The 17,909-nt window shown below is 35.8% G+C and overlaps 1 protein-coding gene across 1 annotated transcript in view; it reads right to left on the bottom strand.

The window, feature by feature from the left end:
• Positions 1 to 17,909, bottom strand: part of DNER (delta/notch like EGF repeat containing) — a 111,718-nt gene that overhangs the window by 42,888 nt on the left and 50,921 nt on the right. The window contains exons 3-4 of the mRNA XM_015638206.2: positions 13,609 to 13,703; positions 11,013 to 11,179 (exon numbers count right to left, since the gene is read on the bottom strand). Of these exons, the coding sequence (XP_015493692.1) occupies positions 11,013 to 11,179; positions 13,609 to 13,703 (262 nt within the window). The remainder of the gene's footprint in view (positions 1 to 11,012; positions 11,180 to 13,608; positions 13,704 to 17,909) is intronic.

Genomic DNA, 17,909 nt, shown 5'->3' on the forward strand with positions numbered 1-17,909 from the left:
TAATTTTGTTCAGTTCAGCCTTGCTGGTTTTCTAAAGCCAGTTAAAACATAATGGCATCAAAGCATTTTTAGCTGCAGAATTCAGGGTTTAGTTATTCACAGTAATATTACAGAAATAATTCTCAAGCCAAATAAATAATTATGTGATGTGAGTAGCCATTTAGATTGCAGAGGAGACATTTTCAAGCTTTGTGCACACGCATTTGATAGTCTGGGAAATGCCTGCACAATTTTCTTGGCAGAATGCATGGTAAAATGCACTATCCACTCACATATGTCTGGGAGCACTAAGTATGGGTGCTCCTGTTTCACCCACATCAAGGAAGTTAATAATGAAAATTAAGGAATAAAGTAAAACTAAAAGATGTCAGGTGTCATCATTATATCAATATACTTTCAGAAGATCATATCAGGCCGTTCAGATTACCAGTACTCAAACACTGAGTGTATGCTTTCTAGACTACACAAACTGATTTGCCTCCCTCACAAGGCCCATTTTTGAGCAATACCTTCCTTCAAAGCACAGCAGTCTGAAGTCAGCAAGCTGGTCCAAGTGGACAGTCAAAATAGGGAAGACTGAAGCTAACAGACCACCAAGAAGGTTATCACATTGCACATAGTGTTAGCAAAAGGCAAAACACTTCACTAGAAATCATTCACTAACTCTTGGTACGCACCCAACATATTCTGACACACACCAACACCTTTTGCATTTGGCTCAAATGCAAAATGCATTTCTCTGTATTCTACACAGTGAATACATGTATTCCAAAGATATTCACCTTTGGTTGAAACAGTAAATTATCCTTTTAGTTCCAGTTCACAGAAGTGTAGATCTTTGAGTTCACCTAAAGGTTTCTTGGATGAGTGAGAATGACTGCCAAGGGGATTGGGCACTCGCAACAAAGTACCAGTACTCAAGTTTTCCACTTTTAGCCTGGTTTCCCAAGGAAATGAGACACCAGTGGGATGTCTATCAGTTTCCATCTGTTCTCTTTTTCTCTCTCAACACTTTCCCACACCAAAAGCTTTTGGGGTCAGTAGCCAACTTCAACATTTTGCAAAGCAGTGAAGTTCTCAAAGACACAAAGTGCCTACAGCTCCCCTGCACAGTAAGCAGCCCTGGCACCAAGGGCATTGGTAAGTCAAGATGGTAGGAAAACTAAAAAGGCCCCAGAATAAGGTGATGTAACTTCTCTACCCCATTCCCCATGTACAGTACAGTCAGTAATTCATTATTTGGAAAATTGGAAACTCAGATAAATGATAGAAAAACAGATCGTATCAGTCCTTCAGGATTGAAGCAGCAGTACTTGGTGTGCCTGCACCGTATCTTCAGTGCTTGTCATGCAGTAACATAGTGAAGCTCAGATACTTCCAGATCAGATTTCAGCTTCTAGAAAAAACACTGCTGTTATCAGAGCATACTAAACATCCTTTATAAACCTTACTGGTCCAAGATAGAAGCTACGTAAGTGTATCTGATAGTTCATCCAGAGATGATGGAAAGTCATAGAATTAACCTAAAGTGTAAAAGAGTCCAGAGGAATTTTCTGTTTGACCACATCTCCCCCACCACAAGAGAAAATGTCACCCAGCAAGCTAAACAAGAGTAGCCAATATGCTCAACCTCTTCTTTTATGGCCATTGAACTCTGCAGACATAAGAATACTTTAAAGAAAGTAAGCTAGGAAAGAAAGAGAACCCAAATTTTAGCCAAAGATTATTTCATATCCATATGTCATGTGATATAGCTAACATTCAATACCATGAAAATTACTATGAAAACAGTGTATACTAATCACCACCATGCTGCAATGCCTTTTTGGATCTAAGCATGAAGTCGGAAATTTACTATATGAACCAATTTCCTTCCGTTATGGCACTGCATATCGCAATCTCAAATGGTTTTCCATCTATCAAATCTAAGCAAGCTCAATCCTTCTCTTGTTCATACGAGTCATGTTCAACTCATTTTAGAGACCTAACAAATGAAAAAGCTTGACAAGATGGTCTCATGATGTACTTAATTCTGAAAATTTACCTTTATGTGTTGAAGTAGTAGAGGCCTGATTTTGATTTACAGATGGACAAACATTTTACACCCCTTTCCATGACACTAATACTCAGGGTCATTAAGGCCTACCAAGGACCCCGACACCAATACTGCCCTACAGAATATGAAAAATGGGTCAGGAATTCTTTCCCAGTTTGCCTCAGGATGATTATCATACATAAGAAAATGAGAAGTGAGAAACAGGTAATCAATGCCATTTGCAATCTTTGATGCAGTACATCAGGGCCATCAGCACCGTACAGAACATCTGAGATCTCTCGCTAACGATGCTGCTAGGCAACATAGCATCTGGGGATACAAAAATACAGCTGCAATAGCAAAATTGCTATTTTGTCCACAAATAGCACTATTTATAGGTGGCACAACTCTCTCAAATTCTATATAGATCAGCTTGCTTACTGTGCTTTATTCACAGAAGCCTTGGTCAGATACTGCTTTTGAAAGTATATATAGATTCTAATGAAAATCAGTTCAAGAACTGTTTCAAATATTTTATTTTTCACAAGCTCACGTGAAACAGCAATTTAAAGAATTTTTCCTGGGAGGTGACTGAAAACCTTATCATCACATTCATTGTCTTCTCCAAATTGCATTTATAGTCACAGTCAGTTTTTAGATGGCTATACTCTCTTCCTTCACTACCAACAATGAAAGCAGCCTGGGCTCCTAAAATCAAACATACACTTTCTTCTCAGGCGTAACCACTAAAAGGTAAGAGTGCTACTGCTCAAGTTACATCCTCAGTAACAATATTACAGTTCTACCAGAGGCAGATTGACAAAGATAGTGTTACACTGGTGTAAGAGAAAGCAAAATTTGGGTGTCAGAAAATTATTACCAAAACTTCGGGCAGGAACAGCACAGAGCTTGCCTTTCAAGCTGGAGCTCAGTTTTGCAGGACTGGTAGTAAAAATATATTTATGAACTCAGCAAACCAGTTGAATTCATTTAGCATAGCAAAGTCCCAAGTTCCACTACATTTCCTCTATAACAAATGTCAATTTCTGAATTTCACTGTTACTTAAACAATTATCCAACTTAATAGCTTGGCTGGACCAAACCCCATGACAGAATTATGAAACAGTCAGCTAGCAGGAATACACTTACTCTTACAAAGCCACTTGCATACAGCTTATTAAGGAGCTGAGGCAGTAGCTTAAAGTGTGACCTTCTCCCACAGCTTCAAGGACTATGCTTATGGTCCAAGGTAATGGTGAAAGCCCAGCAAAGGGTGACAAGACTATTCTAAAAGATTTCCTGTATCACAATTTCCCAATATATCTTTATGTGTCAGCATTTCACCCAAGTTGCCAACTTCTGGCAGAGAACTATTTTGGGCCCAAATGTAGACCACCAGAATCCCTGATTCCACACTTCGCAAACGCAGTTAAGTGCGGTGGAATACAAGTGGCATAGATGGGACTGCACTAAGAGGAGCTGCAGAAGATGGGATGGCAATTGTAACCAACTTAAAACAAATATCTCAATTGTGAACTGGTCAGAGTCATATTCAAAAAAAGAGGAATCTTAACAGTAAAGAAACAAAAAAAGTTATTTCACCAAACATTACAAATTTGAGGAGATAAACCTCCAAAGACAGACTAGAAAAATAATTTCCCATTGTTACTTGCTAGAAATAGCAGCGAATTAAAATTAATTTTGAATAATTTACTGATTAATTAAAGATTACTCTAAAGAGTAAAAATTATTTAAATGCTAGCTTATGTACATAAAATGTATGTATGAAAATAATAACTAGTCTGATGTTCACATCTACTTATGTGTGAGATGAGGTACACTCAACTTGATCATAAAAAAACAGGATATTTATTTTATCATACATATAAAGATACCCTTTCTTATATAGGCCGACAGCATTCTTCAGAATGGTTTGGATTTCAGCTGAATGCTTCATTTCTTTGTCTTACAGGGCCATCTTTTAAAATAAATCATTGAAATTAACACTTCACTGCACTTTTCTCGCTATTTGCACTTTGCTGCTGCTGCTATTGTTTACCAAAAGGTCATTTTCTGCAAGGTTAGCTCTTGTGCCCAGAACCCCAGGGAAATGTTCAGTTGAGCACAATGCTCAAATCTACAGACAATAGGGCCCTTCCAGGCAAATTTCACACTTAAAAATGAGAACCCCACTAACTGGAGCAGTTGTCACCAGCTCCCCCCAGCGAGGCCGCCCTGCACAAAAGGAGCAGAACAGCCACACACACAGAGGTTCTGCACATCAGCTGGGTACAAGCACTGAACACTCCAACCACAGCATGTACAGGGCACAGAGATTTAATTTGGTCCAGAGTGAAAGAGGGTTAAGTCAAATGACTGCAATATGCCATGGACTGGGAGCTCACACAGATGCTCAGCTGACACATGGCAACTTGTTAAAGCTAGAGTAACTTGATTATATGTCTTTCAGTGAATTCAATTCACACATCTCCTATCATGAAATAAAATGTCCTATTTAATTCTTTGCTTAAGTGAAAACAGTTTCGAGATGCAGTAAGCTGCTTTCTTTAGACAGTAATGTGTGTGTTTTAGAGGCCTGTAACAACACAAAATACATCTCAAAGCCAAAGATACAATTTGCCTACTAATCTGATATCCTATACATTTTATTGCCAGATAAAGAGTTAGAAAAGACCAACTTGTTTCAAAATGTCTGCCTATATTATTTTTTTTTTCACATAGTATTTTTTACACTCTTTCATTTTGCCCATTCAATATAGCTGCACTAGTATGGGTGGTGACTACTCGTTAGTGCATGATGAGATCTTGCAGGGAGACTTTCTGAAAAATCAAAGAACAGAAGAGTAAGTAACTGCTCAGGGCAAAGTTATAAAAGAAAATACTTTGTTGCATTGGAAAGGCAGGACTGCATTTTGGATTGGAAAATATTATCCCCCCTGACATAGAACCATATGGCTCCCACACTTATTAAAAAGCAGCAGATAACTTGTGCTTCAGAAGCCAAGCATTAATTTTCCTTTTTAAGCCAAACATCAAAAAGTTTTGTGGAATTCAAGCAAGCTGCCTTAGAGGTGTTGGCATTTGAATGGCATCAGTACTCTTCATCTCACCACAAAGATGCTAGAGCACCTATTTTCAAGTGAGTTTGTACAGCTACCAATTTTATTTAAGGAAATATTTTTGAAACACTTGATAATTATAGTTTAAAGCAGCTAATTATATTGTATTGATCGAAAAGGCTGGGCATCTTGGAGAAAACCTGATGACATGCCAAGTAATGTTAACTGACAAGTCTACATCAGTTTTTGTTTGCTGTGATGAAAATACTCATTATAATTTAAAGGTTGTGCTGGAAGATTTATTTTCTGTTTAGATAAAAATATTAATTCATATTAAATGTTAAACTTTCTACCCTATTATCTGCAAGGTCTTTTCTGAGAAATAGCTATTTTGCTTATAAATGTCTTCCTTTGATTTTATAAACAGACAATAAGCTAAAAAGCTAATGTAGCAATATCTCACGAAGGCTGCTTTTTAAGCAGCATCTTTCCTTTTAAGCAGATGCTTAAGCAGCACCATGGAAGTGCTAAATAAAGCACAAAGTCTAAAAGCAAGTAGTTTCAAACTATTTACAAGCATTTTTTTACAATTATATACAAACCTTTCTATTATATTACCTACGGGGAAATTGAGTCAAAATACTAATGCCCAACTGTTCCACTATTTTTCTGTAAGAGCGCCCATCATTACTGCTTCAGCTCTGGGCACACCCAGGCAGAAAAGCAATTTTTTCAACATTTTATTATAAAAGCTGATAAGATGATCTTTTTTCAAGAGGAATATTATCCTAACAGCTGTGACAAAGACCTGAAAACATAAATTCATTTTTTAATGTTGTTAGGAAAAAGAAAGGAAATAGGTTGCATGCACACAGAAATGGCACTGCCAGCTCCACCTTCTACATTATGCCCAAAACCTCTGAATAAATACTTCTTAAAACTAAGTAGTAATCGTACAATAATCATATAATATGCAGTTTTGTATTGGTATGAAAAAGAAAATGGTATGAAGCTGTGTCAGGGGAGGTTTAGGTAGGATATTAGGAAAATATTTATCACCCAGAGGGTGGCTGGGCACTGAACAGGCTCCCCTGGGCAGTGGTCACAGCACCAAGGCTGTCAGACTTCAAGAAGTGTTTGGACAATGCTCTCAGGCACAGGATGGGATGCCCTGTGCAGGGCCAGGAGTTGGATGATCCTGATGGGTCCCTTCCAGCTCAGCATATTTTATGTTTCCATGAGTTATTTGTCAATCTTCAAATTCATTAAAAAGAAGCTATGGTTGTTTTGTGTCCTAGCTGTTAACTGGACTGTTAAATATGATCTGCTATCTATACAGCCCCACAGGTGTATATATACCAGTTTTCCAGCAGACTGGAAATTTTGTGAAATTAGACCTGCCTGACTGCAAGTCTGCCAGTCACAGGTGTACCTTTGAATATACCTGAAGCACAGAACTGTTGCCTTAGTAAACAGATATATTAATTTAGAGCCAGGGTAAATTAACTGACTCGTGCAGAAGCAGATGGTGTACAATCACTGTAACACTTCTAAAATGTGAGCATTAAAAAAAAATAAATAAATACTTTAATTCTTTTCTTTTACATTGGTTTGAGTTTTCTCAATATTTTGACAGCAACCTGTGTTCTCAAAATTAATGTTCCAGTACTCAGTTAGAGTGTGATAGCATGCTTGGATAAAAGAGATGCAAGCAACAAACCATAAAGGATTTTTGTGGGAGATGCCATGCAAGCTGAGAATGTCCTTCAAAGTCCTTTAAAGGCCTTTTTTATTTTTTAAAGAAAAATGTTAATGCATCATTTTTTTTCAAGACAGCTATTATTTAATCAATTCCATAAATCTTCTGCGTTTGCAACAATCTCTTATAAAAAAATATATACATGTTCCAAAATCCAGTATATTACTCCCTGAAAGAGAGAAGTGCACAATGCTGGCTAGATTAGATTTCCCCCAAAACACAGAGCAAACAGTACCTTCAACTCACCCCAGAGATCCTTAGCAGTAACCTATTAGCATTCATGAGAACCTCTGAAAGACTCCTCCACCAACTGACGGTGCATCAGGGAACCCTTATCTCACTTTTTCAGACTTGTAAAATGTACTTAATCTGATTTCAATTTTTCAAGATATATTGCAATGAAGAATAGGTGTGTGGCTCCAACAATGCAAAATTTTGCAGTTAATTCATTTTCAAATGTTCTAGTGCCATTACTGCAAGCATGAATATATGAAGATCCAGAAATAAAACAAATACTGATGAGACATTCTATAAATACCATAAATAATTTTTGCAGGAATCACTCATTAACTCCAAAGAACATTGGGACAAAGAGTACAAATCTGTAAGTCTAATTAATGGAAAGCCTGCCTTTTACTTCAATAATGTTTTTAATGTTGAACCCTTAATTTCCATCTCTTATTTAAAGACACCATTAAATCCCTCCTGCTTCCCTTTCTCATCATCTCTTTGGCCAAACTTTATGCCCACCTATAGCACTCCACTGAAATTTTCCTGTTCAGAAATGCCCTTGATTAAACGCCTTTTTTTCAAATCTTGGTTCCAAAAGAAACACAAGTTTGCTGCTGCAAACCATGAGCAGAGACTAACAGCTCACCTGGCTTGTCCTACAGACCAACCACCTTGTGACCACCCCTGTCTAGCAGTAACCTGGCAGCACCTGCAAGCCACCAGCACCTTGCCATGGGCCATGTTCTTCATCCTACTCCTAATCCACACAACTCACTTTTTCACTTCAAAACCTGAACCGTACTGGGCTTTCTTCCCCACTGGCAAATAAGCACACTCTAATAAAACACAACAAAATATTTTAGAAGATCAGCACATGTGTAGTAGCAAATCATACAGAGAAACTCAAAATCCTCTAAGCAAAGCATGGAAAGCATTGGAAGAATGTCCAAGCCAGCCTTCTGCTGGCCACAGCCGGGTAAATGCTGTAATTTAATTTTGTTAAAAAAACCACAGAATCGTGCTGCATAATCACAGCACCATCACTCTGTCCCTGCACTGCAAGAGACTGCTTGCAGATGCAGCAGCCATTTTATAAAACCCAGTACAGAACACAGAGTGCTCTTTTTGGGTGAGTTGTGCTACACTCTCCCCTTCATTCTCACACAGTGCAGGTACTGTCTCTGGGGTGAACAGCTCTGTGCTGACAGGGTCTATTTTTAGATCTCAGAAACAGCATTCTTCCCAACCTCTAGACACTGTGCCCTGAACCACATGATCAGCAAATCAGCACATTACTGCTGACTTCTGAGTCTTTTCAATCTTGTAAAAACAACTTTAAACTTGTGTCACCACAAGGTAATACAAAACAAATAATATTTCCCTAAATGTTTTTTCTTTGACATAAATAACTTATTCAGAAAGATTTGCATGAGGCAATTATAGTACCTTGCTGAGTAACAGAACTTGGAAGGAACACAGTGAGAAATGACTCAAAAAGGATGTAGATCAAAAAGAGACATACACACAAAAAAGTCAAACCACAAAAAACACTCAGATCTTCCTCATTTCTCTTTTACACTTCTAATTAGAAATTTTTTACAAGATTAAAAAAATGCCCTTCTCCAAAATTCACCAATTAAGAGAAGAGACCTTTAAAATCACATTTGAAAAAACAGAAAAAGAGTGGGGGAAGGAGGAGGAAATTATTATATAAAGTAAACTTTTCAATTGATGTGGTCCACAGCTTTACTGTGTGACTCTGCTTACAGAAGCCTACAGCATCTTGTGGCCTCTTCATATCGTTCTAACTTAAATATCATCAATAAAAGCACTGGCAACGTTATTGGTTTTTTTATATAAGATCACCCACTTTAACTTATGGTACCTTAGAATAAACTTTACATGTCAATCAAGAAACATGGAAATTTGTCTATAAGAAAAACTTTATTCAAGTGACTTATTGAAAGCTGAATTATTAAAAACTTGTGAGGCACGTCAAATTGACAGACGTCTTCCACACATCTGGAACAAATCTGAAGTAAAGATCAAATTATTTTTCTGTAAGACTTGGCAGAATTATGGATTTCAGTTGAGTGAAGATAAAGTTAATTTTCACACCAAATACCTGAATGACTTTTTATGTTTTACACCCAAGACTTACATTTCATTGGACAAAAACTGATGATGGGAAGTAAGCAGAATATTTCCATACAACTGAGAAGAAAATTCAGAGGCTCTTTCTCAAACTAAAAAAGTCATGCCTTAGTTTCAGCAGCTGCAAAATTTTACAATTAATTTCACTATCAGGAAAGTGATAAAAAGAAAGACTGAAGTATCAAAAACCACATGGAATTAAAGCAAGAGGTCTCAGAATACTTGTACTGCATGAAATAAACCATTTTTATGAACCCAGCCTTGTGTTATATTCATCTAGGAAAAGGTACATTTTCACCTCTTGTTACTCAGCACACAATAAAAACTTCAAAAAAAGAATGCCAGTGGCAGAAATTCAGTTATAGAGACAAGTAGGACAGGACAAACTATGAAAGAGTAACACAATATATATTTTAGTAATCTAAATTAATAACCTGTCCTGTATGGTTTGTACAGCCAACTGGAGCCTTCACAGAGCAACTTGAGCCCTCTGCTTATGAGCTTAGACCAAGCTGTGCCTTTAGGCATTTTCACCACTGCATAAAAGCTACCAATTATCCTGTCTTCAGGATACTTTTATCATACATTAACTACCAAAAAGCAAATGCAAAAATTTATTCCAGAAACATGAGAGGATGGCTTTAACTCTGATAAATTAAATACAAAACAAGATTTAAAAAAAAAAAAAAAAAAAGCCTAAAACTAAGTATCTTAGAAGGAATAATAATATTAAAAGAAAGTGGAAAATTCTTTTAAGGAAATAAACATCACTAAAAAGAAACCACTGATGATAAGAATTAAATTATTCTACTAACAACCTTCGAGCAGTATCTTTGGAAAGTGATAGCTAAAAAGGCGAGAACAAGGTACTACTTCTGTATTTGGGGATTTTCTGTATCAGCTACACACTTGGACTGTTTCCCAGTGCTTCTACATCAGAATGTTTTTTATTTTACATTTATTAGCATGGTAAGTTTTCAAATAACTACTGTGGAAGCTTATAGTTCCTTTAAAAATATCCAGCATTTCAAGCAGATAACAATAAGTGCTGTTATTACAATGACTTTGGCTTCATGTCATTGGTATAATAAAACATCTGCCCAGAAATCTCAATTTAATTAAGTCTATTGTGTCTATGCATAAATATAGCATTAAATCTGTTATATCCCATACCCTTAAAATCATTATTTTATTATCAGTCCATTTTCATTATACTCCTTCCACAAAGATGCTTAACATTTAATTGCCAAGTGAAACAAATAGTATATTTTCAAAGTTCCATATTCACAGAGACAACACTAGAAGGTAAAAAAGTAGTGCAATTAAACACTGTTAAAGTATAATAGGAAATCTGATCTTGTAATATATGTTTTCAATTCTCCTGTCTACAGGCTTAAGCTTCACAAAGCATCTCATGATACAATACCTGACAAAGAAACATCTCAAGCATTCAATTATGAACTGCAGCAATTGCCAAAAGATTATTAAAATAGAACATATAAAATAACTTTCATCATCTCAAATTATCAGACAAAAATGACCATGTAGATTTTAAAGTGAATGGTGCCAACTGTGTAAGAATTTAGTGTAGCTCTTGTCGGGTTTGAATGAACCAATGTCTGAAACATGGTCCCAATATCCCATCGGGATCTTTTGGCACTTCAAAGGTATTAGTCCTTTGTTCCTCTAAATGCTGAGGAAACCATCAGCTGTCACCTAGAGGTCATGGACAGAAAGTCAGCGTGTTACTCACCAATAAAGTAGTTGTTTCCTAATACAAGCATTTCTTCAGAAAGCACAAGTCCACCCAGTGCCTGGAGAAGAGTGACACTTCTGCCATCAATAAGTGAACACTGTTTAAATCCAGTGCTTGTGACCTTCCACAGCAGGATGAGAGAAGCAGTAGCATCTTGCCTTATTCTAAGAAAAGAAATCATGAGAATATTTATACCAAGGGAAATCAGTGTAATTAGGATACATAGCACTGTAGAACTGAACCTTAACAAAGATGCAAATCTTGCAAGTACAGAATTAGGAAAAATCCTGAACATCTTTAGCATGTCCACAAAACTTAAAAATGCTTCAGTTGTAAGATTTGCATAATAGTTTATGTAATAGCAGATTAAATCATACAGAGTCCCAATTTCCAATACTTGAAGGTCACCATCTTAAATGCCCAAGAAGAATTTTAGATAAATACCACATAATAGTAAAGCATATCCTTATAAAGGATCCTTATTCAGTCTTTGTATTTATGCCTTTTTGAGTAGTACCTCCATCCCATAATGCCATCATTTTCTGCAGCTGAAGTACATCCAGCCCTGTTGTTTGCTGAAGAACATTCAATGTTCACTCAATACTGGGAGACAGATCCTGGTAGAAATCCTCATTTGTTTGACACACCAGATCGAAGATTCAGGACAGTTTATTCTTGTAAATCAAATGAGTCATGTAATGCTCCCAAGGTCACTGAGCCCATGGTGCCTTCCTGAATATTGACAGATTGGATATAAAGTCTACTGCTGCATCCACACTCGGCTCCATTAGGGAGCTACATTATGCCAGTCTTTGTACTCACAGGGCACTTTTTTCCCTACTTACCTCCATAAAGAAACAATAAAAATCTGTCATATTTCTGGTAAGGTCCCAAGTATTTGCATTATTTTCCTATGAAGGAAGCTCCTGTGAGTTTGAACAATCCTCCAAAAATACAAACACAACTGCATCCAATGCTAAAAACTGGTAGTTCTCTCCTGCTGAAAAAAGACCTCCAAATACCTAGAGATTAAACTCTGTTCCACAATTCCCTCTACTGAAATTGTTTCAATCCTGCTAAAAACACAAGGCAGTTTATCGTTTATCCCTAGTCACTGGTTATTTGATTTCAAAACAAGAAAAGCAAAGTTTTGTGACCATGTGTGACAGAAGTTGTTAAAATGTTGTAACTAGGCATCATAAGAAGCAAATTTTTACAGTATTTGCACCCTCTTTAAGAACAACCCCAACTACTACTCCAAAAGATGACTGTCTAACTTTTAGAACAGGAGAGCAACTAGTTTCACAGTTTAGGTCTCATATGACAATCAAAACAAAATCAGCTTATTAAACTGAAATTATTTTCTTTTCACAGATACTCATTGAATCAGGAAAGCTAGTTGGGCCTTAAAGACAGAAAATGAAATTAAATAAAAATCGATCTTGACTTGCACTAATCTACCGAGGTATAAAACTCTATTAAATATATACAGTGTAAGAATTATCAAAACTGACTGTGTCCTCTGCAACCTCCTTTAAAACAGGGTTTCCTCATCAGGGCTCTTAAACAGAACTTTAGAATCCACAAATTCCGGCTTTTTCCTGCCTGCAAGAAAAGACACTTGTTTGCTTTCAGATTCCAGCCAGCCAGGGCATCCACACTCCCAGATCTCTTCCTGACTTAGGCTTAAGGATCATGAATGAGCACAATTCAAAGCCCCGTGGGAAGGGTGGGACGGCCCCCATGTTTAACAGTTACTGCTCCAAACTGTCTGCAGCTTGTCTGTTTGCATCACTTTGTTTTTTTCCTGTGAGCATGGCCTTTTTTAACAGAAACATGGGATTCTGAAAGATAAGATGACAGTATGAGAAAAGTAGGCTATTTTGGGGAAATGTAAGTCTAAAATTGCAGCAAAGCTGTGAGCCAGATAACTACGTTGGCAGATTTTTTTTAATAAAATTTCCAATAAGAAAATGCCTCATCCCAGCTGACAGAATCAGATCTTTCTAGGAAGTCAGGTTCTGTTAATTAAATGTAACAAAACAAGCATTTGATCCAAAAAGCATGATTTTGAAAAGTGAATAACAGAATAAATTCCAATTTTTTGAGAAATGCGTTTTTTAGGACATACACAAAGATTTCACAGCTGATTATGACACCCAAAAGAATAACTCAGAAATCAAGTACAAATGTACAAGATACGTGCACTTGTATAGTCCCCAATAACACTTTCTATCAGCAAGTTCACCTTGAGATTAAAGGCAGAAAAAGTGTTCACTGCACAAAGTAGAAAGGAAATGTCATATCTTCTCCAAACTGACATCTTCAACATATCTGCCCTAATTTCTAACACATTATGATAGCCCAGAGACAGCTTACATGCTTACATCTTCTAAAACATTAAATATGTGGGAGAAATTATGCCAAGCAGCGCTGTCATGGCTCTGCTACATGCTTGATGTCTGTCTGAATTCTCTCATAGTCTTTTAGTCATTTGACAAATTTGACTATCTGAAAAACTGTCGTCTAAAATATCCAATCAAATGAAAATAAAAGTGCTTTTGTATTTCATCACTTATAAGAATATTCTCACTTTATTGATGTATTCTGTGGAACTTCAAAGGAGATAAGCCGGCCTCCAGCAGAAGTATTGGAACTGGCATTTCCACAAGCCACATCTGGGGTTATCTGAAAATAAAAATAACTTTATTTAACAATAAACCATAAAATCTGACTGAAGAAAACATGAAAGATTTTTTTTACAAATGACACTAATAGTCCAGAAGTCATCTTCTAAAAATCCTCAGGAACATTCACTGAAACCTTTAGGCTGCCAATAAAGGTGCTGAAAATTCACATAACCATCATTTCAGGGTTTCGTTTTAACAAAAACTCCTGCACAGAAGTGTGAATTTCTAAAGGCATCTTCCTTTAAAAGTGAATATGTATATAAAAAGATGAATAGTTTTCTGGTCTTTTAGAATAATAAATAATGCTCTAACATTTGCTACATCCAAGAAATAGGGCATCATTAATTTATGCAATACTTAAGGATTTATAGTAACAAATAGAGACATTGCCTTTCTACTATATTGAAATATGTTTTTTTCCAAACACAGGTTTCCTTTAAAAATACTCTCCCACTTGCCCATTACTATTCTTTCCAAGTAAAAAAATGCTTGGACGAACAGTGCTTTCAGATAGAAATAAAATGATGATCACAGTGAGTGCAAAAGGATGTTTTTGCCAAATCTAGTGATGCCTACTAGGCAGAGAAATCAGTTACTATATTAACTAGATCCAGGCTCCATACAAGATGTCAGGCAACACGGGAACCACTCCTTAATTATTCACATCTTCGGGAGCAGTAATTTCCTACAGACAATTTAAAAATTACTACTGTTTCCAAGGGTATATTTATTTCAAATAAGTAATATTTTATGTGGCATGATGGAGTCTATCACTTAATATCATCAGAAGTTAAGTAACTTTTCATGTATCTTCATCAGTTTGCCTATGAAATGTCACACTGGAAAAAAAAAAAACAACAAATGAGCTTCATCTTCAAATTTCTAGGTAGTTTGCAATGCTGTTCTTTCAGCCATAGAGAATGTTTGCAAACTTTTTACATCAGCCTTACCAAAAATGCAAAAATGCAACCTGACACACTTCCATTAATTAATCTTACATCTTACATCAAAGCAAAAGCCAGAATAAAATTTGTAAATTTAAATACAATTCAAATTCACATTTTAAATATTACATGAATGTAATGAAACACATGTAAATACATGAACAACAGAAGTCCAAAATATGATGCAAGTAATAATTTTTAGGACACTCAGAGCTTATTTTGACTCAGGCAAGACAAATACTCAGTATTCACATTTTCCAAGTGAATGATTTCCCAGTGTCAAGATTACTCAATTTACAATACAAACTGAATTCCCTGGTGTATATAATATGAATACATATAGTTCATTAAAATAAAGTAAGATGCTATTGTGTTGTATTTGTTCAAATAAATTTTGAAAATTGATAATATATTCATTACAATTTTTAAATCTCAGAAGTGTGGACCTAACAGTCAAAGTACAATGCATCCAAAATTAGTTTGGCTAACACTCTTCCTTTTATATTTGCCAACATTTAAACTTTTTTTTTTTCTTTGAGACTCAGCATGTCTACTGGAACAAAGGGGATAAAGAAATAAGTATCTCTGTTCTCATACAGTCTTATTCTACATCTAAATTACACTCATTTTTATGGTATTTCTATAGTTTTATAATTTTTATGCATCTATTTCCTTGGAACATAGAGGGGGGAATTGTAATTTAAGCATTTCATTTACATTACTTTTTAATATCAAAGGTTTTTAAAGTAAAAGGTACTGAAGTCTTTGCAACTAGAATAAAAATAAAAAAGCTGAACAAAGTGGCTGCAGAACAACACCTGAAATTTAACCTTCACAAAATGGAAAAACAATCAAACAAAAAAATACTTTGCTTTGCAAACACATCAGAATTTAGGATTACTCAGCAGTAAAAGCACACATAGGAAATATTGCAATGATAACTAGAAGAGTGAAAGCAAAATGCATGATTTTGACTCTTCTATTAAGTAATCTGTAATGTTGAATGTATTTCTCTAGGAACTCCATTTGTAATTGGCCCTGACTCCCTGCTCTAAGAATCTGGTAAAATAATAACCTAAACTGGTAGGATGCTAAGCCCAGGATTTTATAACAGCTGAAATTTCAATTTTTTTATATATTAATGACCCTGATCCTTGGATCAGACAAAAAATCATAGAAAGAAGCAATAACTTTCATAAGGAAAAAAAATGGTCTCAGCAGTGTCTTATTTCAGACAAGTACTGTGGAGACAAAAAATTTACAGCTTTGACATTTGAATTAAGAAAAAAATTGCAGTTTTTTCACAGCTGTAAGAAAATTTTATAAATATTTTTAAGTCTCTCTTTTTCATGTCTTAACAGAGCACTCTGCAAAACTGAACTACTGAAGAATGAGGGCAAAGACAACCAATATATTACAACAATAAAGGACACTCAGAAAACACAAAAAAACTGTAATTTTCACTCTCAAAAAAAAAAAGTCTGTTAGAATTAGTAGGAGATATCTAAAGCTGAAGTCATTGGGATACAGTATACTTTAATGATTTTCAGGATAAAATAAAGATCATTCCTAGTCTAAAGTTAAATTTAAAAATACAAATAGAGTAGGTATCTAATGTCATTTAAAGACAATAAAAAGAGAACATAACATAACTGCAATGCCATACAACACTTCTCCTGAAGCATTTAATAATACAGAAATGTCAGGAAACTAAGAAGGTTCTTGGGGAACAGACTTATAAACATTTACACAAATGATGCAGCTATTTAAAAATAGTCACCAAAGAAAACAAAACCTTCATGCACCCTCCAGAGTCTGTATGTATGTTTAGGAGCTGATTACAAAGGTAAGCTCCTGTGTCAACAGAAAATACATCCAAGACTGGTTTTCAATACCTTATTTAGATAATTAAAATTATTAAATATCAAATTATTGATAGTAAACACAGAATTCCTCTTTACATAAATGTTCTGTAAGTTTGCATCTAAATCATGTTATACTTTTCTTAAAAGATAACATAACATATAAAACCTATATTTCTGCTTGAAATGATTTTAGACTTTACATAGGTAAAAGAGCAGCATAATTTGAGAAAGCAAGAGTGAAATCTTAAGAGTTCTTACTCCTACAATCTCTACCTGGGCCTTAACAAGACAGCAGTGATTTTGTCAGACTTGCTTCCCAGGCCATGGCAGTGGTATAGAAAAGATTGCAAAGAAAATCAGGGCTGGTACCTAAGAGAGGAACAGACTGTTCTTCCATATTACAACTTTTCTGAAGAAATTAAATAGCAGGAGTAAGACAGATAGTCTTATGCCTTACAAAACCAGAATAATGAGATATACACTTAATTCAACAAGTGCTGAAATACATACATAAATCCCAAGGCAATATTCTTACATGAGTGAGTGCCTTTATTACTTTCCTAAGTGTACTAGACTTTAATTCAATAAGGCTAAGAAGAGGAGCATACAGACTCTATATCTATGCAGCCTCTCAGTGCTGAAATTAGTTCTCTGAAGATAGCTATTGTATATGAAATTTCATAGTAGATTTCTTGAAAAGTTGAGCAGACATTTGTAATTCTACAGGGTCTTATCAACACGGGCAGACTAATCCTGACAGTGCAAAATGCAGCCATTCTGCTGCCAGGATATGTTTGCATTTCTTTGGTATATCAACTCCAAATTCACAGAATGGCAGAAGGCTTTTACTTCTTTCAAAATATGCCACACTTTCCTCAAATTTAAAAGTGGTCTGTAAGTAGAATAGCCAAATTCATATGTGCCTTAGAAAGTCCACACTACCCTATCAACGAGGTATTAATAAATAATTCTGAAAATCAACAGATAGTTCCAAACAGTGGAGGAAGTTGCCTAGCTATCTTGTGGACTTTCCATCCTTTGAGTTATTTAAATCTCAGCTGAATAAAGTCCTGAGGAACCTGCTTGGTGCAAAGGTGTTTATTAGAAAAAATCCAGAGGTGCCTTGAACCTCACCTACACAGTGATGCTGTCAGTGAAAATTCACCCCATGAGCCAGTTGCTTATTAAGTCTTTCCTGCTAATTGCCATTGTAACTTCAGTGACACCACAGCTTTCACTAAACCCCACTCCAGCACAGAGTGAAAGTGCTTGTTTTGAAAATACCCCCAGATTTACCACAAATAAGTGTGTGTGCATGTGTGTGCACACTCAGGCACACACAAATACCTGTGACTCAGGTACTCTCCTCCTGGTCTGAGAATGTTCTCTCCAGTC

Source organism: Parus major, chromosome 9 (assembly GCF_001522545.3).
Source record: "Parus major isolate Abel chromosome 9, Parus_major1.1, whole genome shotgun sequence".
Lineage (NCBI taxonomy): Eukaryota > Metazoa > Chordata > Aves > Passeriformes > Paridae > Parus > Parus major.